We start from the raw sequence: 25,449 nt of genomic DNA on the forward strand, positions 1-25,449 counted from the left end.
TAAGAGTTTTGGGTTTGGGTAATGATGATATGTACATGGTTTGGGGACGGTGTCTTGGGCTTTCGTGGGACGGAATCGGGGGCATGGAATTGGATACTGGATGGATGGAGATGGATGGAGATGGTGTTTTAAGTTTTGTTACTGTATTGTAATTCTATGTATGGTACTCTCATTTCTAATTTCTCATTTCTCATTTCTCATTTAATCAATATACCTCCTCCTGTCTGATGATCTGATTAGATACTGGGCCGTCCAATTGCGTCGTTGGATGCTCGTGTGTGGGTGTGACTGACGGGATTTTGGGTCTTGCGCTAGTGTGGTGTGCTGGTTGGCCACTAAAACCTTGGGAAGGGAAGGATCTGATAAGCGATGTAGGGGATGTAGGGGATGAAGGGGATGAAGGGGATGAACCACCACACAAAAACAGCGTGGGCGTATGAGGGCATCCCGTCCTCCCCGTCATGCTCGTCCTCGTCCTTCTTGTCTTGTTTGTTGTCGTTCGTCCTCTTAATCACTCTCTCCCTCTCCCCCTTCCTTCTCACGCTCCGTGACACCTCGCCGTCGCACCTAGGTCTCACTATACCTGCCCCACCCCGTGCAACAACCACCCCGTCATCAGCCATGTCGTGGTCCAACATCTTCGCGGAGAAGGAGAAGGAGAAGGCGCAGGAGCCAGAGCAGTTGCAGGAACCAGAGCAGTTGCAGGAGCCAGAGCAGTCGCAGGAGCCAGAGCAGTTGCAGGAGCCAGAGCAGTCGCACAAAATCTCCGACTCCGAGCCACGCACCCCCGGTGACACCTCTAAGCACATCTACGGCGCAAAGTCGCTGGGTGTAAAGCGTATCGAGGCCATCTCGGCCCAGTTCACGGGATTGGACCGCATTATCCTGTTTTGCAGCATCTTTCTCGTCGCTTATGCGTATGGTCTCGATGGAACGATTAGATATACTTACCAGGTGAGTTTTGTTTGTGCCGCCCGTTGTGTGAGAAAAGCATTTTCCGCCCATTATTGGGAGCGGATTGGCACCGAACAACAAAATGGGAAGGAGCGATGCTGACTTCACCCCGACAGCCACTTGCGACAGCGAGCTTTAGTCAACACAGTCTGCTGGCCACCGTCACCGTCCTGCGCTCCATCATAGGCGCCGCAGCACAGGTAAGCAAGAGCCAATTGACAGGACAAGGGATAATTCTAACCGCCGTCCAAACTTATAGCCAGCAGCAGCCAAGATTGCCGATGTGTTTGGCCGCGTCGAGCTCGTCATCATCGCCATATTCTTCTATGCCCTCGGTACGCTGTGCTCCGTCACACCACCATGTATCTCTGTACTGACACCTCGCAGGGACCATCATCGAGGCGGTCTCGAACGGCGTTTCTTCCTTCGCGGCGGGCGCGGTGCTGTACCAGGTATGCCCTGCCCAACATCATCCCCATGCGAAACATGTCTAACCAGCACGCACAGGTCGGCTACACCATCATCATGCTCCTCGCTGAAGTCCTCATCGCGGATCTAACTTCCCTCCGCTCCCGTCTGTTCTTCTCGTACCTCCCCGCAGCCCCATTCCTCGTGAGTCCCCCTCCACCCCCCGCAACCCCTTCACGACCACCTACTCACATGACTAGATCAACACCTGGGTCAGCGGCAATGTTACCGCCGCCGTCTTGAAAGATGCAGGCTGGCGATGGGGTGTCGGCATGTGGGCCCTCATCTTCCCCATCTGCGCTATGCCCCTCCTCATCACCCTCCTCCTCGCCGGCCGCCGCGCCGACCGCGCCGGCACGCTCGCCTCCTTCAAGACGCCCTTCCAGGCCCTCGGCTGGAAGCAGTTCGTCATCGAGCTGTTCTGGCAACTCGACGTCGTGGGCATCATCCTCATCATCGCCGTCTTCTCGCTCATCCTCGTGCCCCTCACCCTCGCCGGCGGCGTCAGGGAGACCTGGAAGACGGCGCATATCATCGCGCCCCTCGTCATCGGCGTCTTCACCATCCCCGTCTTCATCCTGTGGGAGAAGAACTGCAAGCACCCCATGGTCCCCTTCCGCCTCCTCAAGGACCGCGGCGTCTGGAGCGCCCTGCTCGTCGCCATCATGCTCAACACGGCATGGTACATGCAGGGCGACTACCTGTACACCGTCCTCATCGTGGCGTTTGGCGAGTCCGTTAAGTCGGCTACGCGCATCACCTCGCTGTACAGCTTTGTCTCGGTCATCACGGGGCTCATCACTGGCATCGTCGTTCGCTTCGTGCACTACCTCAAGCCTTTCATCGTTGCTGGTACTGCACTCTTCACCGTCGCTTATGGTCTGCTCATCCACTACCGCGGTGGTACGGGTGGCGCGAACCACTCTGGGATTATTGGCGCGCAGGTCCTTCTTGGTATCGCTGGTGGTCTGTTCCCGTACACCGCACAGGCTAGTATTCAGGCCGCTACTAAGCACGAGCGTACGTTCCCCCCTTCTCTGCTTACCAAGTAAAGTAAAGTAAACTAACCCCCCAAAGATGTCGCCGTCATAACCGCCCTCTACCTCGCCAACTACTATGTCGGCAGCGCCTTCGGCAACGCCATCTCCGGCGCCATATGGACGCAAGTCCTGCCCGACAAGCTCGCCTCCAAGCTCTCCCTCGTGACCTCCGACGCCCTCGCCGTCAGCGCGTACGGCAACCCCTTCGCGTTCATCGAGGAGTTCCCCGTCGGCACGCCCGAGCGCGGGGCTGTCATCACGTCGTACCAGGAGACGCAGCGGTTGTTGTGTATTACGGGGATTTGTCTGAGTGTGCCGCTGATTGTGTTTGGGTTGTTGACGAGGAATCCGAAGTTGGGGAAGGACCAGAGTTTGAGGAATGCGGAGAAGTTTGATAGGGTTGGTGTGGAGAGCGTGGTGCCGGCTGAGGGGAGGGAGGCGTAGGTGGAGGGGGAGAAGGTTGTTAACTAGTTGGGAAATGGAGGTTGTAGAAATCTTTATTTTATCTTGGGGGAAACGGGGTGTTGTATTTAACGGGATCATCAACTATTTATTGGCTCTTTCAAGGGCATCATCGTTTATATCAACCCGTACGTGGGACCAAATTTCCTCCCCATAATCCGAATCTATTAGATACCAGTAGCACCCTAAATACCCGCACTGATGCAGCAGATGTAGCTGGAATTGCAAGATAGCCGCTTGCAATTTGCGCAACAATTGGATACATATAACATACCTACCTACTTGAAATACCCGGGTAGTTTCTGAAAAAAAAAGTAGGTATATACCTACCCGTGCCGAACACTGTTCAAGGGAGAATTCATCGCCGACATGACATTCCGGGTTGTAAAGACAAATCAAGCCGATCCAGAGTGTGCGGTGGCGCGCGGGGGGTTGTTATTTCGCGTTCTTCTCGTTGTGGATCTGAGTTTTTGTCGCTGGTGCGAAGGGTTTCTTGTGGCTGCTGTGTCTTTCGCGCCGGTGTGAGGGGTTTCTTGTGGCTGTCGTGTCTTTCTCGCCGGTGTGAGGGGTTTCTTGTCGCTGCTGTGTCTTTCTCGCCGGTGTGAGGGGTTTCTTGTGGCTGCTGTGTCTTTCTCACCGGTGTGAGGGGTTTCTTGTCGCTGTCGTATCTTTCTCGCCAGTGTGAGGGGTTTCTTGTCGCTGTCGTGTCTTTCTCGCCGGTGTGAGGGGTTTCTTGTGGCTGTCGTGTCTTTCTCGCCGGTGTGAGGGGTTTCTTGTGGCTGCTGTGTCTTTCTCACCGGTGTGAGGGGTTTCTTGTGGCTGTCGTATCTTTCTCGCCAGTGTGAGGGGTTTCCTGTGGCTGCCGTGTCTTTCTTGCCGCCGTTATGGGTTTTGTCACCGTCAGCTCATCTCCCCACCGACGCTGAGCCATCTACTCTCCAAAAAGCCCGTTGATGCGCAACTCGCCGTTGTCTTCCGCGCCACACTCCTATTCCAACAGATTGTGCCATCGGGTTGATGGCCTGAGATGGGTTTCTGCGGTACGGTTTCCCGTCGACTGTTTGACATGGAGCGAGGTGGTGTGATGTGACCATGGAGACGTGTGTGTGTAGGCTTGTGAAGTTCCAAACCATTGATTCTCCACTTATCTATCCATAACCCTACAACCACCGGCAACCGTCGCTCCTACTCCTCTATATAATCCCCCAACCAGTCCACCATACCCTTTAAATCCCAAAGACCAAAATTGTATATACTAAAAAGTCCCAAAAAGTCCCAAAAAATCCCCCAAAAAAATTGCAAAAATAAAGGGTTTTGTAAATTGACCGTTCGGCAGGTCCTACCGAGATTCGAACTCAGGTCCCCGGAATCAGAATCCGATGTGATAACCAACTACACTATAGAACCCCTTTTTTGTGGTCGATGCTTGGTTATTGTGGAACTTGAGGGTTTGAACATATGGTGTGGATCAGGAATTTTGCTGCCGATTGGATGGATGGCTTGGCACTTCACTTTCTTGATATTGGAAATTGTTGCGGCGGCCTTTATATAATTCTCGCTTTTATGGTTTTTACTATTTTTTTTTGGATCTTTATATAATCTATATATACAACAATTTACATTATCAAACTGGTAGTCACAGAATACGTATTCCGTGTCTTCCTATGTCTCAGCTAGCTGGGGCCCATCTCTCTTCTTCTCCTCATCTATCCGTGTTGGCCCGACTATTGCGAGGGATGTAGGCATCCGGGCCGTCGGTGTGAACCTACTAAACACGAGGCTCACAAAATAGCTAGGTATTATCATCAGACCGTGCACACTTCCGGTTCTTGGAGAAGGAGAAGCCAAGACACTGCCATATTCAAAATATCGTATACTCCCGACGTGGCTGTGACACACTCAAAGTGTCCATTCGAAGTAGCCTGCTATCAGAAGGTCCTTCAAATAATTATTTGGCCTTCAGTTTTGATGGCAATATCCCAAATGTGGTCTCCTCCATCCCCGAGACTCCTTATAGCGTGCCAACCCCCCACTACGGTTACGCAAGAAGCTTATTTCGAGGATACTACCATCTCTTCAGTCGTCAAGCCTGGGTTTATTCTGTCTACCCGCAACACCTATGCGGCTTCTTCCAAGGATATTCTAGTCCCTACCATCGCCGTCTCTCCTGGCACCAAATATGGGTTTGTTCCGCCACTGGCGATACTTACGCATCTTTGTTACCTCAAACGCAGTGTGTGTGTATTACTGATGGGATTGATCCAAACTCTTATGGGTCATTACACGACGACGAAAATTCTGCCTCATATATTGGGTGGGCAAAGTTTATGGGCATGGTGTCGTGCTTCAAAATCCAACTTGGCTGCGTACGGGTCATGTGGTATTGTCCTTGTAGCGCCCGAGAATCCCATCCGACTCCTGTTTTATTGAGGCGTCTAACGGAAAGGATCGACCATACGTGGCAACCAAGATTGCTTGTGGAGAAGGAGTTGGCCATGAGAACGAGATGTATGATAAGATGCAGGTAGCGCCGCTTCTTACAATCTCTGCGAGCGCCCAAAACTCTGACAAGGCAAAGAAGGCTGTGATTAATGGCTGCCATACCATGAGCCGTGGTGGCAAGCAAGCATATGGCAAAGCTAATGGTCCAAATCCATTCATTCCCAACGATCATGTTAGGAAAGTAGCGTAGCGCCTCCTTAATAAGACTGCAATTCCAGACACTCTTGATGCATTATTTTGGTCTGATTGGAGATGCACTTGGATCCCTCCGTCACATGCATGATGAGCATCACAGAACGGTTGTTGAATATCTCCGCTCTATCCCAACGCAGAAGATGGGAACTGTACTGCCCTGTAAAGGGCTGTGCCAATATCTTATGGTGCCGCATTCGACATTTTCATGCATCGGCTTGCGGACTGGGTCCTTGAGGCACTGCACATGTAATCCGCATCCGCAGAATGGACAGTGGAATTGCCCGATAGAGAGGTGTGCCTCTTCCTTTGCGTGCAAATCTAGTCGCCAATGTCAGACGAGCATAGCTCTGATGGTAGTGTTAGGTCCCCAGCCCCAAGCGACAGCATTTGGCCGAGGTCGCCACATTGAAGAGATATCTCGGAGCAACACTCAGGAAAACGTGTAATCCCATCGTTGCTGCTCTGAGTGGAAGAGCTCAAGCAAAGAAGGCATACCGCTCCTTGAAAGAAAGGAGGACAACTTTGCTACCAAAGACTACAAGCCAGAAATATTTACCTACTATTTCTTGCCAGACCATCAACTTGTCACCCAACCGATGGGTTGGCCCTTGAGGAAGCCATCATATCTAGCGCGTCTAGTTCCGTGCCCGTTGGTGGGGCATGGCAACATTGACATAGCCCTTGGGATAACAGATGTCGCTGCTCCCCGTTCACAGGGTATGGTACCAACAACTACTCTGAAGAGCTGGCAACTGTGCGGGTTCAGGTGTATCACATATTATGAATCAAAGGCCGTGAACGCATATCTCGAGGACACCAAAATTGCTAGCGTATTGACTCGATCCTCGAAGTATTTCAATAGGGATCAAATCAATTCTCTCACTGTCATCGTCACGTCCCCTGACACTTTGCGTTCCCGACACGGCCCAGGCGCCCCCCGCCTTTACAGAGTTGCGAAGCTTAGATAGACTGAAGATGATGCACGCGAAGCCTTCCACCTCCAATACCCTTTGTGGGAGAGAGATCTTGCGGGTATGTTTGTCTCATAACCGTGGATGAGGCCCATTGTATCAAGAACCCGAATGCTGAGATTAGCACAACTATGAGGTGGCTCCGACTAAACTTCGTGATCCTCGCTACAGCAACGATCATTCCTAATAGCATAGTAGACTGGGAAGGCTATGCTAATCCCATTTAAGGAGACTGCAATCCTTGGACAGCTAAGAACCTAGATGTATGGAAACTCAAGGCGGACGTCAGTCAACCCATTCAAGCTCCCGGACAAGCACCTAGCTGCAAGTATATTACGCCTCACTACGAAAGCTGTGATTACATGGATCACAGGTCCCGACGCTGATGTATCGAAGCAAGGAGATTATCTCCTAAAGATCTAGGAACACTGTGTGTTAAGGCGCACCTATTCGTCTGTCGACCTAATGCACGCGAATATGGCGCTAAAAGATCAGGTGAGAATCGGGGAATCGTTACCTATGCTGTACAGGAGAAGAATAGTATGTCGATTCACTCAAGATCGACATACTATTCTTCTCCTCTAGCACGCTTCCTGCCCGACGGGACCCTTTGTTAGAATCGGGGTGCGGCGAGGAAGTTGATCCTCCTATCTACATCACTGAGCTTCTACCATCTCAAAAGCTCTACTGCCGACACAGTAAAGAAATAGAAGGATACCTCATATCTTCTCTAGGAACTACTGAAGCTCCTCGCATGAAGCAAGGGGACCTCGTCATATTCACATTACCGGGACCCATAGATGTCGTTACACAACTGGCGATTATATGCTAAGGGGCTCCGAAGCTCCGACAGTTGCTACAAATGGTAGCTTCCCTTGTTGTTCTTGGTAACAAGAAGGTGGAGATATAGTGTTCCCTCCCCGCGAATCAGGTGTTTCTGTGTGCGTGCTTTCGGGCGCTGAAGCTCACCGCGGCTGTTTATACCGCTGACTTAAACACGGAGGAGAGAGAGAGCCTCGTGAGAAGCTTTACCACTGACGTAAAGGACTACCCGGTCTTCATCAGGAGCTTTGCCGTTAGTTCAATCGGTCTGAATCTACAGATGCTCTATAATAATTCTATTGATTTTGACCCCCCCGCAAATGATGGACAGAGTAAACAGTCAATAGGGCGGTTTAGGCGTATTAGCCAGGAAAAAAATGTAGAGAGATTTAAACTCTCGGTCGAATCGTCGTTTCAGCGCCGCATTATACAGAATGCGTTGAGGAAGGCCATTCCCTCCGCAGCTGCAGAGCCCTAGGTTGGAACCGGTTTCCTTGTGTCTGTTTCTTGACCTGATTTACCTTTCTCAGCTTGCAGCCCTGCATCTCTTTCTGTCGCCTCTCCTCCACGTGCAAGAGAAATCGCGGATGTAAAGATGAAGGCGTTCTGGCTGTCGATCGGAACTTACCTATGTCTTCTCCTTACCTGTAGTCCAGGTCATAAAGCAGGATGCTTGAGAGTTTTACATAGAATACTCGTAAAATTCTCTGTTACTTTGCTATTCGTAGCTACAGCGTAGCTTTATTATGATGACATATTTCCGCAGTGAAAGCAGTGCAACTATATATGACTACGAGATATCGCACTCTCCCTCCAACTTCCCACGCTATCAAATTGTCCAGGTTTTGCTTTGCTTGTTGCTTGGAATTTTCAAGGATATCATGAATTCATCTTCCAAGCCATCCGATGGCAATGAAGTACACTTTGAGGACATACAGATTGAAGGCTTGCCATTCCATTTGGAGCCACCCTCCGACATGAATAATGCCCTCATAGGGTAAATCAAACAAGTAAGACCTCTTCATTTTGAACTTTTATTTGCATGACTAACTATAGAATAGGTCGTCAAGGCAATCAGCGAACTCATCATGCAGCCCAGTGAGCCTGATGAGCGGAAATTTGTTGTAGACTATGTTGCCGGTTCTAGTCTACGGTACCTACATCAAGTGTACACATGGCAAGGAGAGGCACTTCCACCTTTCTACAAAGCAAATGAAGCAGCAAGCCCTTCTGCAACAGCTACTACAAAGAAGAGCTCACACAATGGGCTGTATCTCCAGCTCCCGCGTCAAATAGCCTAGCCCTGCCAAATCTCTCCCATCCCAGATCCTTTGTTTTAAAATTTAATACTTTCTATTCAACCCGTAATAATATAGCCTCCAACTTCAGCACACCCTCCCCGGACCAAATCATGCGCAGCCTCTACTCCACAATCCAAAATCCCATGCTCCCAAACATCATCACCTCGACGAGGTAAGCGCTATAAATACCAGCGCCACAGTGCTCAGAGAAAACTTCAAGACAGACTCTACAAAAGGTCTATACTTATACAGGGACCTGTCAACAGCAGCGCTTGGACCCGAGGTCGAACGACAGGTATATGGAACAACCAAGAGCGAGTTCGCTGGATGTCTGATCTTGTCGTCGTATTTTTCTTGTCGCCGTATTTTTCTTGTCGCCGTATTTTTCTTGTCTCCATTTACCCCCTTTTCTCACCACCGTGGCATTTCCTGAGAAAGAAACTACCCAACCCAGTCACCTACGTCCTCTCTCCCCATGCTCGCAGCAAAAAGCCGCCCTTCCCTCATCTAATCTAACACGACGCATCCCCCCATCCCCCCATCCCCCCCATCCCCACATCCCCCATCCCCCATCCCCCATCCCCCATCCCCCATCCCCCATCCCCCATCCCCCATCCCCCATCCCCCATCCCCCATCCCCCCCATCCCCCCATCCCCTCACCCCTTGCCTTGCAAATCCGCTTGACCCGCCCCGTACGCGCCGGTATCGGGACTGCTATACCGAGAAGTCGGTCGTGCCGTAGGGGATGGGGGATTGGTAAGCTGGACGGGCCCTGTATGCGCCCTGTGTACGCCCTGTGTACGCCCTGTGGAATACAAGTCTGCGCTGCGGTGTGTATTGATTATAGGCGGGGCAGTCTGGTCTGGGGGATGGGAGATGGGATGGGGTGGCTGTGACTCCACGTCCTCAGCGGCGTGTTGCATCCTCTCGCATCCTCTCGAACCATCTCGCGTACCAGTTCGTCGGAGATCTCGGCCCTGCCCCAAGTCACCGACTGAGTCACCGACTACCTAGACTTCCTAGGCTGCCTAGACTTCCTAGGCTCTAGACTTTCTAGGCTGCCTAGACTGCCCAAAACACACGGCTGGGACCACCAACCACGCATAGCAGGGATCTGGGCATGGGGTCGGCGAGCACAGGGAGGGATTGGCGCAAACATTATTTTCTGTTAGTACGCCTTTTTTTTTGTTTTTTTGTTTTTTTGTTTTTTTGTTTTTTTGTTTTCTTGGGGATGGGGACTGTCACTCCAACCCTATGGAGACAGAGATGAGGCTGTGAAGGGGAAGTAACTGTCAAATTACTGTAGCTACTCGAGGTCTTATACCTTACACCTTATATCCCAGGCATCCAGCTTACTAATGCTCCCCCCACCACTAAACTCTCCACTAAACTCCCCACTATACTCTCCACTAAACTCTCCACTAAACTCTCCACTAAACTCTCCACTAAACTCTCCACTAAACTAAACTCTCCATTAAACTAAACTCTCCACTAAACTAAACTCTCCACTAAACTAACTAAACTAAACTCTCACTAACCCACTAAACCACTAACCTCCTTCTCCACTCACCCACTAACCCACTAACCCACTAAACTCCACTAAACTCTCCAGTAAACTCCAAACACCAACTAACGTCCTTCCCGTCCTAGCCACCACCTGCTACCCGTGCTTCATTGCTTCATACTATTGAAAAGTAAAAACTCGTATTCCATCTCGGCGCATTTCTCTACTGCAACCCACCGTCCTTCCCTGTTCAGCGAACCCATTCCATTCCGGCCCATCTTGTGTGCCAATGGGGAACGGACGGCGTGTGTCAGCCCGAAGTATCATTTCCGTGATTGGGGCTGACCCATGCAGCGTTTAGCCTGTAGCGGACTTGGGGAAGGTGCTTGATCGTTTTTGTCATCTGTGCCTTCCCCATCCATCATCCCTCAAGGTGCGGTGCGTGTACCATATGCTGGATATCATGGATATCCATGATATCCATGATATCCAGCATATGGTACATGATATCCATGATATCCAGCATATGGTACACGCATATCCATGATATCCAGCATATCCAGCATATCCTTGAGGAGAAGGGCTGGGGGAGGTTTATAAAGAGAGTAAGTATCCTGTCCCCACTCCACTTTGGCTGCCTTTTGACCTTTCCCTCTTTCTACTACCCTTTCCCCCTCTATTTTATCGATCCAGCCGTGCATTTGTCGCGGTTAATCACACTATGCACTGAACTGTTTCGGCAATTCTCCACTTCTTCGCTTCTGGCAAACCTCGTAACGCCGAGAAAAAGGGTTTGCATCGGTTCGGACTGGGCTCGCCGGGGATTTGAGGGCGAAGAGAAGGAAGTGGGAACGGCAAAGAGAGTGGCTGGTTTCTGAGTCAGAAAAGTTTATTGGCGACGGCGGACGACGAAGGGAGACGGACGGGGTTGATCCTCTTTATATGAACGCGCCCCAACGGACGACACACGACGACGCGACGACGACGACACGACGACGACACGACGACGACGACACGACGACGCGACGACGACGACGACGCGACGACGCGACGACGACGACAACGCGACGACAACGTGACGACAACGACGAATTAACTTGCCTCGGCCCTTATCTTCTACTTGCTTCGGGGTCGTTTCTCAATACATATACCTTGGACGAGCATACGATAGATTTCAATTGATTCGATTCTCATTCATCGCGAAAGGAAACCAGATCCTTATCTGCGCCCTGTCAACTGCATATACCATCTTCATCGAGTCAACCACATATTCATGAAAAATAAACAGCATCGGGTCCATCATACATACACGAAACAATCAAATTCATACATTGACCTAGCCTCGCATATCCCGACAAACAACCAGAATCAAATATCTGCATTGAGCCATCACTATATTCAAGAATACACGACATAGTCGAACCCGACTACCCTCCATCCAACCACCCACCATGCCGCTCCCATACTTCTTCCGCTCCTCCTCCCCACACTACTCTCCTTCCATCGACACCTCCGGCGAAACCGATACAATCGCAGACACCATCGCCAGCTCCTCGACTCACCTCACGGTCCCCTCGTCACGCGCCTCCGTCTCCTCCTCCAGCAGCAACTTCGACTCATCCTGCCCATCGCCCTACCGCATCGACACACTGATCTCCCAGCCCATCCTCGAGAGGCATTACGCACCCATAACTACCCTCTCCATCAACATTGAGTCACCCCCGCTCGTCTTCTATGGCGGCGCGTCGACAAGTACAGGTGCCCTGCTGTCAGGTCAGCTGAAGCTCGATGTCGGAGACGATGAGATGGAGATTCAAGGGTTCGCCATGCGCCTCGGAGTCGACGTCAACATGAAGAAACCCTTCAACGCCAGCTGCCCTGATTGCGCAACCAAGTCCTCTGACCTTACATCGTGGAACTTCCTCCCCGAGACCACCATCCTCGGAAAGGGTAAGCCCTTTCATATCCCTCCCTACCACAACCCCAACTAACACCACCCAGGCGAACACTTCTTCCCCTTCTCCTTCCTCCTCCCAGGCCAATACCAAGTCTGCACCCACAGCTCTCTCTCCTCCGTAACCTACACCCTCCGCGCCCTCCTCACGCCCACCAACACCGTGCCCCTCCACCTCTCACACCCCCTCTCTGTCCGCCGTGCCATCCGTCCCCCACTCTACCCGCGCCACTACATCCGCGACTTTCCTCCCACCAGCATCTCCGCACACCTCGCTCTCCCGCCGCTGATCCACCCCACTGGCTCCTTCAACGGCGCGCTGAAGCTGAGCGGTATGAACAACATCGTCCTCAAGCGCGTTAACTGGCGCCTCGACGAGACTCAGACCGTCTTCGCGCCATCGTGTCGCCGACACACGCCGCGCGCGGGTTACCTAAAGGGCGTCGTGCGCTCCTCCTTCTGCACCCTCGGCTCCGCGGAGCTAACGAGCGGCTGGGCCACACCCACCTACTCCACCACAACCCTCGATCTCACCTTCGGCATCGCACCCAATAACACAGCGCTGTGCGACGTCAAGACCGAAGACGGCACCGAAACCGCGCACGCCCTGGTCGTGGAGCTGCTGGTGGAAAGTAAAGCCGGCACGCGCCTGCTGCGGATGCGCTTCTACCCCGTCGTGACGGAGCGCGAGGAGGGGGGTGTGGCGTGGGATGAGGAGGCGCCGCCGGTGTATGGGGAGGCGGGGAAGCCGCCGCCGGGGTATATGTATGTTGCTGGCCGCGGGGATGTGCCGAGGTATGAGGAGGTTGTTGGGGGGAGGGGGAGGGGGCGGGGGCGGGGATTATGGAGGGTGTTGCTTTGCATGGGTAGATGGGGGGGTTCGGGGAGGCTTCTGTGAGGGGTTCTGTGAAGGATATTCATATTTGACAGGCGTCGGATGGGCAAAATACCAGGCGTTGAATTTGGAGGTTTTGATTTGTTTTTTTAACATCGGGCTAGGGAGGGCATCAGCATCGATCATGATGAGGGAGGGCATAGATTGGGGTAGGGTCTATTTTCATTTTCTCGACAGTTCTCCAGGTTACTGTACATACTAGCCTGGACTATTTATACAAGGAAATCACATCATATAATCTGAGACTTACACTATCCAGCCAATGCTTCTCATGGTTTTCTTGGGGGGGGTAAACCTGGGGTTCTAGAACATGGCTAGCCCCCCGAAACCTTGACGGCGAAGTAGAGGGGGTGCAGTATGGAGGGCTTGTGTCATAGGTAGGAAGGTAGGATCTCATTACAAAGAATTGGTTTGCTTTGAAATGCGATGATTGCCACTTTTGGGCGTGTATTTTAGGGAGGGGGGTATGTAGTCTTGATATAAGGGTGTGCTGACGAGCTGGTTCGACGCTATATGGGGGGTAGTGATTTGTGCGGCTATGGCGTTGGTTGGGAGTCTCTACGCTAGCGACTCCGTGCATGCTACGTCTGGCTCGGGGCGCTGGGTGGTGATTGTCAGTATCTATATTTTTGTGTTGGCGTATTGTATGTCTTGGGCTGTAGGATTCAAGTTCTTCGCCTGCGAAATCCAACCCATCCGCAGCCGCGCGACAGCCACCAGTCTCGGGCAAGCGGCGAATAGTATTACGTTACGAACTTTGGGGTCGCTTTCATCACCCGTGGTTAAGGGGGTGAGGGGCTGGGTTGGTGGTGGGGGGGTGGTGAGGGCGGAGAGTTTGGCTGCGAGGCATTATCTGACCCCCTCATGGCAAAAATACGCTCATGGCGCAGCATATAGTTGCGTCTCTTGTGGTGCTGTCAGATAACAAAATAGGAATCAAGTTGTGCTATGTGCGTGACGAAAAAGAAAAAAAAGAGAGGTGAGAGTAGCTCAACGTGACAGGAAATGCGATGACGGTATATCTAAATCGGCCTCGGCAGGCGCATTTTGCGGTTCGGTGCTAATGGCACAAAAGGCTTTTGGAGTTGATGGAATTATCTCTACTCTTGCCAGCCAGTTTATCTAGAAATACCATTACATCCAGCTTGAATGCTACCTACTAATTAATACCCCGTGGGAGAGTATCGGAAATTACCGTCCCTGCTAAAACTTACTCCCAAATTACCCCCGCGGCTTTAGCCCCTTTCCCCCTTTATTTCCCAAATCTTTACCCCTTTCCCATTTCCCAAACCCTTTATGCCCATTTCCCAAGCACCCCCATCAACACCGACCCCCCCACAAAACTGACCCCCGCCACCACCGTCCTCACCAGCGGCGCATCCTTCAAGTCCCCAAACAACCAATCATGCGCCCACAAGCTCACCAATCCCACCCAGATCAAAACCCCCGCTGACAGCGCATCCAGCGTCCCCAGCGCAATAATCGTCGACGGGTTGTTCCCATTGAATGTATTGAGAACGCCGATACCGATCGCCATACCGATTGGCGTGATAACAGCGAATGTGAGTGGCATGGCCCAGTTCTTCGCCTTGCGCCAGGCTGGTACGCTGTTCTCACCGTCTGAGGGGGAGTGGTCGTCGATAGCAGCGATTCGGGCACCGAGAGCGAGGCCTTCGAACATTTGGTGGAAGATGATGACGACGTAGAGGGTTACGAAGACCGAGTCCCCCGCGACGATAAGCGTGATACCCAGCAAGATCGAGTGGAAAATAATCCCCGCCTCCAATACCAGGACCGTCATCGTATCATTCGGGTTCACCGACGAGTAGGACTCGGTGTGATGGTGGCTTAGTGCCGCGAGACCGGGAGAATCGGAGTCGCCGTGTGAAGGGTGATTTTTTCCGGCCTCGCCGCCTTGTGCAGAGGCGGCTTCTCCTTTGTGGGTGGAGGAGGCGAGGGCTTGGGAGGTGATGGTACGGCGGCGCCAGCTGGCGAGGCGGTGGCCGAGATATTCGATTAGGAAGGCTATGAAGGCGCCGGCCATGGCGATTGCGGTTGTGGTGGCTTCATATTTTAGTTCGCCTAGGCACCTGCGGGGGGTTAGTTATGTAGTGATTGGTGAGTTATTTTGGAGGTTGGACTTACTCGTTGCCGAACATGAGTTCGGCGTGTGTTAGGAGCTAGGGTAGTGTTAGTTTAGGATGTTTTAGAAGTAGGGGGTAGGATGTACGTGAACGAAGCCGGTAGAGATGATGACGCCGGTGCCGAATTGTTTGATGATTGTGAAGACGATGCCGGAGACGTTCAGCTTGAGCATCTTCTTCATGACCAGGGGCGCATAGACAGCTGTTTATTGTTAGTATTGCTCTCCTACCCAACGACAAGCTTTAATTCTTACCAAGTGCGCTTGCAAACAACATCGGGAAGATAAGTCCAATGCGAAGATTTATGTTGTAATCCCTATCCTTCCTTTCACAGGTAGCCACTCCTGACCCTCCTACACAGTGTCTGTGGTTATGGATAAGTGAAGGCTCTTCCAAAAATGGTTTACACAGCTTGACTTACTCTACACCAGCATGGAAATGGCAGTTTTCTCCAGATGCCCCGGATTCTTCCGGATGTTCTCCTGCAGCTTCAGCAGCTGCCACTTCTACTTCGGTTCCGTCGGGGGCGATGCAGAACCTTTGATGTATTAGCTTCTGTTCGTTGAGGGTGGTGATGGGAGTATGTCTTCAATCGATGATGGGATAGGAGGCCCGAGTAGATAATCAATATTAACAAGAGTAACTTACATCTCTACACCGTGGTAATGGCATCCATTGTATGCCGTAGGTAAAGGAGCGTCTCCAGTCTGGGTAGCCATCACCTGTACTTCTTCTCCATTTCCCTTAATACAAAATCTGTCAACAGTCAGCATTATTCCTTCGCGGAGAGGATAGAAGATGGCACTCACCGCATCGTCCCATGGCTATGGCAGCCTGTGATAGCAGTCGTTTGCGCGGCAGCTGTCGTAGCCGCAGCCACAGAGCTCGGTGCAGTAGGGGACGCAGTAGGGGACGCAGTAACTAGAGAGCTCGTCGGACGGCCGACTTTAGTCTCCTCGCCATTAGGGAGAAAACAATATCTGGCGGTTGATGTTAGCCCTTGCTGCTTTGTAGAGACAGGCTTGGCAATAGAATTGACGGAAGGATAGGGGAGGGAAGGCTTACTCGACATCACCGTGCAAGTGACAGCCGGTCAGAGTGACCTGAGCAATCGCTGGCAGAACCAAGCATTGGAGGACCACCGCAGCGATCGTCAAGGGTTTTGAAAGCATCTTGTCGAACGACCGCAGACTTGCTAGGTGTGAAAGGGATGGGTACAAATTTGGATGTAGACAGGGGAATGTTGGAGGAGCACGCTTTCATCTTATAGAAAGCGGTATAGAAAGTGGTATATAAAGTGGTCTACGGAGTGGCAAAAGGGTCAACTTCGGAGGGATTGATGGAAAAAAGGGTCCAACATCCATCCCACTCCCTTGGCCAGTAAGTGTAGAGCATGCAAGGCGTAAACCTAGCAAACAGAGTCGCTCACATTGGGATATTTATGAGCTATACCCTAATCAACTCCAGCACCTTCCCGCCAAGGGCAGTTCTGTCGCTTGGCTGGTCTTGGTAGGGCACCTTGATGGATAAGATTTCCAGTGCTCGTTTGTGCGTATAATCATACCCGATAATATGCCATTATCTCTAATTGGATCAATGTAGCAAAGGGAACCAGGTGTCGGCTCAGCCAAGCATAGGCATTTCTTAGCATTCTTAATGAAGCCGTGCATGGTGAGGATTGGCAACAGGTAGGAGATTGCCACGAGGTTAGCACGTCCACGAGGTTGCGTTACTACCAGCGGAACTATCACCTTGGCGTGCGTATCAACGCAACCTGGGTGTATATGATATGTCAACAGGCGACGACGTAGAACGTGATGTGGAGTAAAACCAATGGCTAGACGCGCACGTGGGCGTGGATTCACATTTTCAGTCCCATCAGCACTCACAGTTGGAACCCCGGCCACTGCGTGTTTTTCCATTCGCTTAGACATGATTATGCCCACTGTTCGGCTAGAGAGAGCCGTTTCCTGTTTTGTTCTATTGTGGGTGATTGTGGGTAATTTGGGTGATTGTGGGCGTCCAGAAATCCTGTTCCTTCTGTGTTGTGGGCGATCAAGAGACCCTCATGATCCGCGGGTCATTTATATATTCCGGCGGGGTTCGTGTTAGTAAATCAATAATGGCTATACGCGCGCACGGGTGTGGATTCACAGACTTGTCATACAATTGACCCACTGTCCAACAAGGTATCAATACATTTCTCATTTTTGATACATGCCATCTTTCCTCAATGGGAGGAATGGGATGAGTCTTAGATCTTTGGGTATATAAACAGCTCTTCCTGCCCCTCGCAGATCTCGTTTGAAGCTGTCAACTCGTACAAGTGCCGTCTATCAATTCCCAGCTACTCTCGATCATGCGTCTTTCTTCGGTTCTCGTCGGGGTATCCCTCCAAGCTCTCCAAGCAGCAGCCTTACCCGTTGGCAGCTACGAGTCTCCCTTCACATCCACCTCTCCGGCTCTTGCAACCTCAACTCCTGCCCTAGCCTATGACTGGAGCTCAGGTTACGTGTCTCAATTCGTCATTCACCCGTCTTGCAACTCGACCGAGCGCCATGAGATCACATCTGGCCTCGAGCAAGCTGTCACCATAGCGAAGCATGCAAAGGAACACAGTACGGCCCCAACGTCGTCACGTTATCAATTCTTTGTGATAATGTGACTAGACCCCTTCGCACATCAATGCTAACCATTCTTTAGTCCTCATCCACCGCAACAGCTCCAAGGTCTTCCAGAAGTACTTCGGACAGGGCCCAACCGGCCCCGTCATCGGATGGCTGGACAAGATCGCCACCGCGAACCGCGCTGGTATCATTTTCCGCTGTGATGACCCAGATAAGAACTGCGCAACCCAAGTCCGTAAGTCTTCATCTTCTCTCTCCAATATGGAACTTTCTGACGCAGAGTGCAGGCTATGGAGGACACTACAGGGGCTCCAACGCCACTGCGGAGACTGTCATCTGCCCCCTTTCATACACAAACCGTCGTCCCCTAACAGCCCTCTGCGCTCGGGGCTTTGACATGGCAACGGGTCGCGCTAACGACTACTGGGCCGCGGATCTCATGCACCGCCTGTACCACGTCCCGGCTGTCGGCGAAGACGAAATCGGCCACTACGCCGACGGGTACTCTGGGCTTCTCAAACTGGCGGCTGGCGCAAACCACACTGACGCTGCACGTAACAGCGCGTCGCTGTCGTATTTCGCTCTTGAAGCGTATGCGTATGATATCTCGGTTCCGGGCGAGGGATGTCCTGGAAAGGTAGTTGAGGAGGAGCATGATCACGGCGCGAGCGCGACTAGCTCGGCTGCCGGTGCTGCTGCCACGTCAGTTAATCCAACGAGGGTTATTCCTGGGTCACCGACTGCTGCTGCCCCGGTAGCTACAGCAGCTGGAGGCGGAGCTGGGAAGGAGTGCCATACTCATGATGATGGAACGGAGCATTGCACGTAGGTTTTTGCGGAAGGCCACATGTCGTGCTATAATTGCATTGTTTCACGAGCGACGAAAAATTTCGTGAGGCGATTTTATTTGATAAATGTAGCCTAGAATTAATAGCTGCGCGCATCCATTTTGCAATTACTTTATATATATATATATATTACCTCATCCCGCAGAGAACAGTAACTTTACAAGTTGTATAAGTGTGTTGGCCGAGGTTGGGACATCCGGAGTACGGACAAACCTCCCCCGCGCCCAAACATCACAAAGCTGGAAGTTGGATGTATGACATCATTCCCCCTCCATGGACGACGTCATGTACCCCAGTACCACCATTCATCGGGGCTGTTGTACTGTGGTTAAGGGACGATACAGACTAATGATAAGTTAGGGGGAAGATGGAGGTAAATCTGGCTGGATGGGGTTGAAGCATGGCAGGACAGCCGTCATTGCCCATACATGGTCGACGTCAGCAATTCAAAGGTCAAGGGGGGCAAGATATATGCCGCCTCCCCTCCCCGGATTTCGAGCCTCTTCTTCGGACATACCGACTATTTGATTGCATACCAAACCATTTGACCACTATTGTCAACAAGAAGCATTCAACCAACCCAACCAAGATTAGCAAACATGGAGACCATCCAGCGTGCCGCCAGCGCCGCCAGCGAGGCTCTCTTCGGCGAGCACGGAGAGCACGGGCATACCACCCACGGTAATACGGGTACCACCACACGCACCAATGCCGCGGGAGAGATGACCCACGAGCCGCTGTCGGGACGGACAGGGGATACGAAAGCAGGAGAGCCATATGACGCTGGTAACCTAGGTGGTGCGTTTAACTCCTTTCCAAATGTGCGAGATATATGGGATATATGCTAACGGTTGAACAGAGTGGATATGTTATGATAACGAGAGAAGGAACTAACAATCACAGACGAGAGATCCCAGCAACGCATCGCCGCTTCAAGGGACGAGCCCACCAACATCACCGGCACAGCTAGAGAATACACTTCCACCACTGGCACATCAGGCGGATACGCCCCCACTACATTCACTACCGGCGGCACTGGCGGATACGCCCCAACCACATTCACTACCGGCACAGCTGGCGGATATGCGCCCACCACTTCCACCACCAGGTCCACCAGCGGCGAAGGTGAACTCCGCCGCTCCTCCGACATCTCCCCCCGCTCCAGCCCAGCCACAGGCACGATCCCCATCCCCTCCAACATTGACCGCCATGCCGGCGGAGGCTCGTACTCATCTGCCCGCGAGACCGCCGCGCGCGCTATGGGCGCAGCTGAGACGCCTGGCAGCAGTGTCGGTGCAGCAGGATACGCTGGTGCTGGCGCTGCTGCGGGAGGTACGGGACTGTGGAGTGCGGGGCAGGGGAGGGAGGAGGTTGACGCTAGAGATGGAGGACAGCAGGGACAGCAAGCGAGATTTGCGGGTGAGGGGGGCAAGGCGGATGCAGCGGATGCAGCGGATGTGGCGCCTTCGAGGGCGCATGCTGAGGGGATGAAGGTTAAGGATGCTGGCGAGACTTCTACGACTGGTCCGACTGGGGTTGGTGCTGGAGCTAGACCTACTAGCGCTGCCAGTGCCGGAGCTAGACCTACTAGCGCTGCCAGTGCCGGTGCTGCAACAGGTGGCGAGGGCGCACCCCTTGGCCGCCGCCAGAGTCTGACGGCTCACCTCCCGGGCGAGCCTGGAGGCGAGGGCATGCGTCGCACGAGTGGCGCTGGGGAGGGAACGGGGGAGCAGTGGGTTAAGAGCAGTGGGATGAAAGCTGATGGCGGTGATTTTGACGCCAGTGCTCCTGGTGCTGGAAGGGAGGCTGATCGTGAGTTTTCTCCTTTTTTGTGTTCGTTGCGAAAGGGGCTAATGTTTCACACAGGCCTGTTGACGGAGAAGGGCATCAAGCGCTCGGGTGCGGATGAGAAGGAGGTGACGGGGCAGATGGATACGAAGGCACCGAATGGGTACAATAATGCTTCGGAGAGCGAGAAGCTGGGAGGTCTGAAGGATAAGCTTATGAATAAGCTACATAAGGGTCCGCTGTAACATGAGGGCTCGATAATATGGATAGGTGTGTGTGACGAGTTTTCTGCGCAAGCTCGTCGTTGGATTATGTTTTGGACTTTGTATAAGCTAGTTCCTATTGAATGATCCATCCACCTCAAACCCTCAGAAATTTCAAATCCCAACAACAACCCACGACCCTTCGTCCATTTCATCAATCCCACAACCCGTATTCCGAAATGTGGTTAAATAGGTTATACGGGTGTTTGCTTACATCAAGGTCGATAAGTCATCGATGTACATTAAACAAATGTCTTCATGGCTCAGTTGGTTAGAGCGTTGGTCTCATACTTCTTGTATGACGTAACTGTCAAACAGTCATGTGATTGCCATCCAAAGGTCGTGAGTTCGAACCTCACTGAGGACAATTCAATTTTTTGCCATTTTTTGTGCTATTTTCTGTCTAATGAATGCCTTTTTTTTTTTTTTTTTGTCTTTACTAGCCCTGATCTATTGGCGTTGACATATGACGGAGAGAGCAGGAGGACTGTGCGTGGGGGTTAGAGGGAGCTGAACAGGGGATGGGCAGTTATTCTGCACGGGGTTGGGAGGGGTACTTGTGCCCCCTAAAAGTCCAAGGGACTGTGGATGGCACTAACTTAGTGATTGCAACAATTGACGGCAACAGTGATTGCAGCAACTGTAATTCACACAAACTTTATACAACGGCTTTTCCTCTTTCCATCGTCGTAGCCCCTTATCACCGCATGACCCGTGCTCGTCAACTCTCCTTCGATTCTGCCGCCTCCGTCACTATACTGCTGCTCGCCTCGCAGTGAACTGTTATGCGCGACGTCTAAGATCGTAATTATCACGCCTTGCCCGTAGCATCGCTTGCCACGTCCGGACCTGCATGTCCTCGAGCGTCATATTCTTCCCAAAGAAAGCTCCTGTCGGAGTAAACAAGTTGTGTTCCACGGCATGAAAAAGGAATACGGCGTACAAGTCGAGGGGGATGAACTTTCCAATATCATGAAACTGAGAGTATCTCCTGGCTCCCTGCTCCTCCTCCATGGCTATGGCCACTATGACCGTGACGAATCGTGGCGTTATCTTGGGGAATACGCTACCATCGCCGCCAATTATGTCGAGGTTCTCTTCCAGGCCAGAGTAGTATGGCCAAAACGCTTCACTCTTCATCCAGATGTCCAAGGCTTCGCCGTCAGAGAACCCGAAAGCAACCGTGAGACGCTTTCTTGACCTGAATGTCGTTGCTGGGATTGGGCCATGAATTCCTGATGAAGCCTCTATTAGCTATAATGCCTGTAGCTGTGGGAACCAGTATTAATTACCGATGCTGCCGCTGCCTGTTTCAATAGGGGCTTGGTCATTTTCACCGGGTTGGGCATTATCTCCATGAGCGAAACCAGGCCCATACGTTTCGCCTTGGGGGGCGGCCACTTCCCCTTGATTGACAATGAGATCTTGCTCGCCGCTGTTGTTCTCCATTTCGGGGTTGCCATACATCTCGCCTTGAAAGATGGCCATTTCCCCTTGATTGCCAAAGAAATATTGCTCGCCACTGTTGTTCTCCATTTCGAGGTCGTATTTAAAGTCTCAAAGGTAGACTTCACGGGCAGTACTTGTAGGCGGACCGGGGAATATGAAGTTGAGCAGAAGTACAGCATCAAAGAGTTCAGGGTCAATTTACCTGAGTAGAGACGCCTGTAAAAAAAACGGAAGGAGCAACCCACAAATCTGGAACGCTCACTAAAGCATCTATCTTGCATTCACCAACTTTTTAAATCCCAATGTATATGTAGATCAATATATCTCTAAAAGCGGTTGATTGACGCCTTCATACCCAACAGATAAAATATCAAGTTGAGACCCCAACATGCTTCATAGCTGTACACCGATGCTATCATCTGAAGAGCAATACCACGAAAATTGTTCTCTTACTATTCAAGGCCGGTCTCTCAATGCCGGGGATAAAGTGACTTGTAACAACTTATAACAACTTACATCAATAAACAGTACTGAAAATGATACATCCCACAATTTTCAAATCGGGCCTGAGCCGACTTATCCATAGTATCTCCTATGGCGAGCTGATTAGAAAGAGGCAAAGAAAGAAAAAAACAAATAACAAATAACGCCAAAAACATCCGCCCAGTGATGTGAAATGCAAACCAACGATGCCGATGAGACGCTCTCTCCCGTTTGTACGATGGGTATAGACGGTTTACTTCATGATATACTTCCTCCTTGCCCATCCAGCGGTGCATTACTCTCCCTTTACCGCAGCGGCAGCAGCGCCGGCAGTAGCAGAACTCTCCTTCGCTCCCTCCCCACCGCCATCGCCAGCCTCCTCCTTCTCCTTACCTTTCTCCTCCTTCTCCTTACCTTTCTCCTCCTCCCCAAGGCCCTCACCGCCCCCACCCAAAGGCTTTAACGGATCATACCCCACGCTCTTAACAATACCCAGTCCCTTCGTCCTGCCCTCTCTGAACAGCAACCTATCGCCGGGAACCAGATACTCTGGCCTCTGCACGAACCGGAACGCCACCATCGCGCGATCTCCAGTGCGGATATGCGCTCGGTCAATAGCGATGATGGTGCAAGTCTGAGAGACAGGCCCGACGTGAAGCATGGCCTGGTACTTGGGCTTGATAGTCGTGGCGTGGGAGAGAATGAGGACTGCGAGAGTTAGTCTACGAAAAATGGAGCAACGGGGGAAAAACGTACCCTCCGCGACAAACTCGCGGAACACGCGCGGCGCATCAGCCGCATCCTCTGGCTTCGCAAGCACCACCATTCCCTTCCGCACATCCCGCCGCCTCACCCTCTTCAGCGCAAACGACGCCGACTGCCCCGCCGATGTGGCTGGTACTGGGATTCGCTTCCGCTCAATCGAGCGGATCGTCGTCTGCGTGAAGTGGCCCAGCGAGTCGGGGCCGACGAGGACGTGGTCACCAGCGTGCACGACGCCGCTCTTAACGACGCCCGACACGACAGTCCCGACGAATGGGACAGAGAAGGTATCGTTGATGTGGAACTCAAACGGCGCCGTGGCATCATAATGTCCATGGTGAGGCAGAATGTTGAGGAACGTGCGGACCAGGTCGAGGTTCTTCCCTGTGACATTCGAGACCTGGAAGATGGGGCAAATGCGCTGCGAGACGAACTGCGTGGCTGTGTTGATGCAGCTCTCGCGGTCGGAGATGAAGATGGGGATCTTGCGCGCGCCGGGAGATTTGAGGATCCGCGTTATCTGCGTGATGGTCTGCTCGAGGATATGTGGTGGGCAGATGTCGATCTTGGTGATGACGACCATCACGGGGACGTTGAGCGCGAGCGCGATACCGAGATGCTCTTTGCTCATACCGATGAGCCCATTGTTCGCGGCGACCATCAGGAGGCAGTAGTTCGGGCTTGACGAGAGCATCCCGAACACCGTTGTGCGCAGATACCGCTCGTGTCCAGCCAGATCAGTGAAGGATATCACCTTGGCCGAGCGCTTCCCGATCTCCTCCCACGACAAGCTGCGGCCGGGGACATCTGATACGATGATCTTCCCTGTCGCACTGAACCCCATAATCTCCATGCCGACAGAGCTAGTCCGCCCACTCTCAATCTCATGCTTATGCCGGAACAGATTAACACGCGCCTTCCCCCTCCCATCATCTAGCCCTCCCTTCACCAGCACTCCGAGCATGGTACTCTTCCCCGCATCGACATTCCCCACGACGGCTATCCGTGTCTCAATCACATCCTCCGCCGTCGACGGGTTTTGCCTCACTGAGACCTTCCCACTGGACTCCTTCTCCTTGTCATCAGCCGTCTCCGCCTCAGCCTCCCCCCCGACGTTCTTTGTAAGCAGGACCTGGCACTCTGCACGTTCATTCGAGGCTGCCTCACGCAGCCGTGCGAGTGCACCCTCCCACTCCTCTTTTGTAAGGTTCATACACTCCCCACTGTTCTCGAAGCCGATATCGAAGACCGTTTCGCCGTGGCCCTCGAGGATGCGTGCGCGCAGTACCTCTCCAAGCCGCGGGATCGCATCATCTGCATCGCCTAGCAGCAACTCACGCAGTCGGACCTGCGGCGCTGAGTCGGCGAGGTCGAGAGAGTTCAGGATGTCGAGCTCATCGTGGTCGTCGGTGGCGGAGCTACCCGCCGGGTACCGCGTCGCTTGCTGTTTCTCGACGTACTCCGCGAATTCGCTGAGGGCCTGCGTGGGTTAGCTAGATCGCATATCCTATTGTATAGTTTTACATACTGATTCGCCTTTCCGCCGCTCATGGGGGAGCTGTTTCCCTTTGCTGGTCATGTCTGGTGTGATTTGGTTCGCGGACGGAGTCCTATGTCGCGACCCGCCGTAGGGTTTGTACTTTAGTTAGAAGGCCGCCGTGTATTCGAATAATCATTTGGATAGTATGTGGCCGTTAGGTATATGAGGGTTTGGGGAATTGCTGGCGTGGGCTGGTGTCTATGTCATAGGTGCCTTCCGAGCTGGGTCTATAGGGAGAACGCCTTATGGGTCAGAGACCAGGAAGCTGGCGGTGACGCACACGGCCAACACGGTCCTCAACTACAGAGTACATAGTAACGAGGCTTGGAGCTGAAGTTGCTTTGATTATGTATGGCTATGACTGGAAAGGTCATTCATTGAGCATTTTATTGCTCTGTTGGTTGGTTTGTGGCTGCGCGGCTTGACGCCTTGCGCCCACCCGGTCCTCCAACAACGGCTTACAAGTCTCCATTTCC

General features: G+C 52.3%; 7 protein-coding genes and 1 non-coding gene across 8 annotated transcripts; 4 read left to right on the forward strand and 4 right to left on the reverse strand.

The window, feature by feature from the left end:
* The first annotated feature begins 347 nt into the window (after nucleotides 1–347).
* On the forward strand, nucleotides 348–2,547 carry ARN1 (siderophore transporter). Its single transcript, XM_024465039.1, has 6 exons — nucleotides 348–954; nucleotides 1,071–1,154; nucleotides 1,214–1,289; nucleotides 1,342–1,406; nucleotides 1,462–1,566; nucleotides 1,623–2,547. The coding sequence occupies exons 1-6, from the start codon at nucleotides 388–390 to the stop codon at nucleotides 2,472–2,474; spliced, it is 1,749 nt and encodes a 582-aa protein (XP_024327320.1). The 5' UTR covers nucleotides 348–387; the 3' UTR covers nucleotides 2,475–2,547.
* A 1,710-nt stretch (nucleotides 2,548–4,257) lies between these two features.
* On the reverse strand, nucleotides 4,258–4,331 carry VC83_01358 (the record flags this gene model as incomplete). Its single annotated transcript has 1 exon — nucleotides 4,258–4,331. It is a non-coding gene; the product is annotated as a tRNA-Gln (tRNA).
* A 6,360-nt stretch (nucleotides 4,332–10,691) lies between these two features.
* On the forward strand, nucleotides 10,692–13,222 carry VC83_01359 (uncharacterized protein; the record flags this gene model as incomplete). Its single annotated transcript, XM_024465040.1, has 3 exons — nucleotides 10,692–12,170; nucleotides 12,222–12,969; nucleotides 13,174–13,222. Exons 1-3 carry the CDS (start codon nucleotides 11,672–11,674, stop codon nucleotides 13,220–13,222), a joined length of 1,296 nt encoding a protein of 431 aa, XP_024327318.1. The 5' UTR covers nucleotides 10,692–11,671.
* A 1,117-nt stretch (nucleotides 13,223–14,339) lies between these two features.
* On the reverse strand, nucleotides 14,340–17,340 carry VC83_01360 (uncharacterized protein). Its single transcript, XM_024465041.1, has 8 exons — nucleotides 16,279–17,340; nucleotides 16,023–16,193; nucleotides 15,862–15,969; nucleotides 15,635–15,751; nucleotides 15,468–15,577; nucleotides 15,300–15,415; nucleotides 15,215–15,249; nucleotides 14,340–15,159 (listed from the first exon to the last, which is right to left on the reverse strand). The coding sequence occupies exons 1-8, from the start codon at nucleotides 16,383–16,385 to the stop codon at nucleotides 14,364–14,366; spliced, it is 1,560 nt and encodes a 519-aa protein (XP_024327316.1). The 5' UTR covers nucleotides 16,386–17,340; the 3' UTR covers nucleotides 14,340–14,363.
* On the forward strand, nucleotides 17,325–18,826 carry VC83_01361 (uncharacterized protein). The gene is made up of 3 exons (XM_024465042.1): nucleotides 17,325–17,831; nucleotides 17,917–18,075; nucleotides 18,128–18,826. The coding sequence occupies exons 1-3, from the start codon at nucleotides 17,573–17,575 to the stop codon at nucleotides 18,667–18,669; spliced, it is 960 nt and encodes a 319-aa protein (XP_024327101.1). The 5' UTR covers nucleotides 17,325–17,572; the 3' UTR covers nucleotides 18,670–18,826.
* VC83_01362 (uncharacterized protein) lies at nucleotides 18,827–21,312 on the forward strand. Its single transcript, XM_024465043.1, has 3 exons — nucleotides 18,827–19,483; nucleotides 19,592–20,500; nucleotides 20,555–21,312. Exons 1-3 carry the CDS (start codon nucleotides 19,288–19,290, stop codon nucleotides 20,719–20,721), a joined length of 1,272 nt encoding a protein of 423 aa, XP_024327315.1. The 5' UTR covers nucleotides 18,827–19,287; the 3' UTR covers nucleotides 20,722–21,312.
* Nucleotides 21,313–21,413: 101 nt separating this feature from the next.
* VC83_01364 (uncharacterized protein) lies at nucleotides 21,414–23,071 on the reverse strand. The gene is made up of 2 exons (XM_024465044.1): nucleotides 22,032–23,071; nucleotides 21,414–21,974 (listed from the first exon to the last, which is right to left on the reverse strand). Exons 1-2 carry the CDS (start codon nucleotides 22,273–22,275, stop codon nucleotides 21,523–21,525), a joined length of 696 nt encoding a protein of 231 aa, XP_024327314.1. The 5' UTR covers nucleotides 22,276–23,071; the 3' UTR covers nucleotides 21,414–21,522.
* VC83_01365 (uncharacterized protein) lies at nucleotides 22,967–25,285 on the reverse strand (the record flags this gene model as incomplete). The annotated part of the gene is made up of 3 exons (XM_024465045.1): nucleotides 24,962–25,285; nucleotides 23,428–24,913; nucleotides 22,967–23,379 (listed from the first exon to the last, which is right to left on the reverse strand). Exons 1-3 carry the CDS (start codon nucleotides 25,010–25,012, stop codon nucleotides 22,967–22,969), a joined length of 1,950 nt encoding a protein of 649 aa, XP_024327313.1. The 5' UTR covers nucleotides 25,013–25,285.
* Nucleotides 25,286–25,449: the final 164 nt, after the last annotated feature.

The sequence above is a fragment of the Pseudogymnoascus destructans genome (genome assembly GCF_001641265.1).
Source record: "Pseudogymnoascus destructans isolate 20631-21 unplaced genomic scaffold scaffold_3, whole genome shotgun sequence".
Lineage (NCBI taxonomy): Eukaryota > Fungi > Ascomycota > Leotiomycetes > Thelebolales > Thelebolaceae > Pseudogymnoascus > Pseudogymnoascus destructans.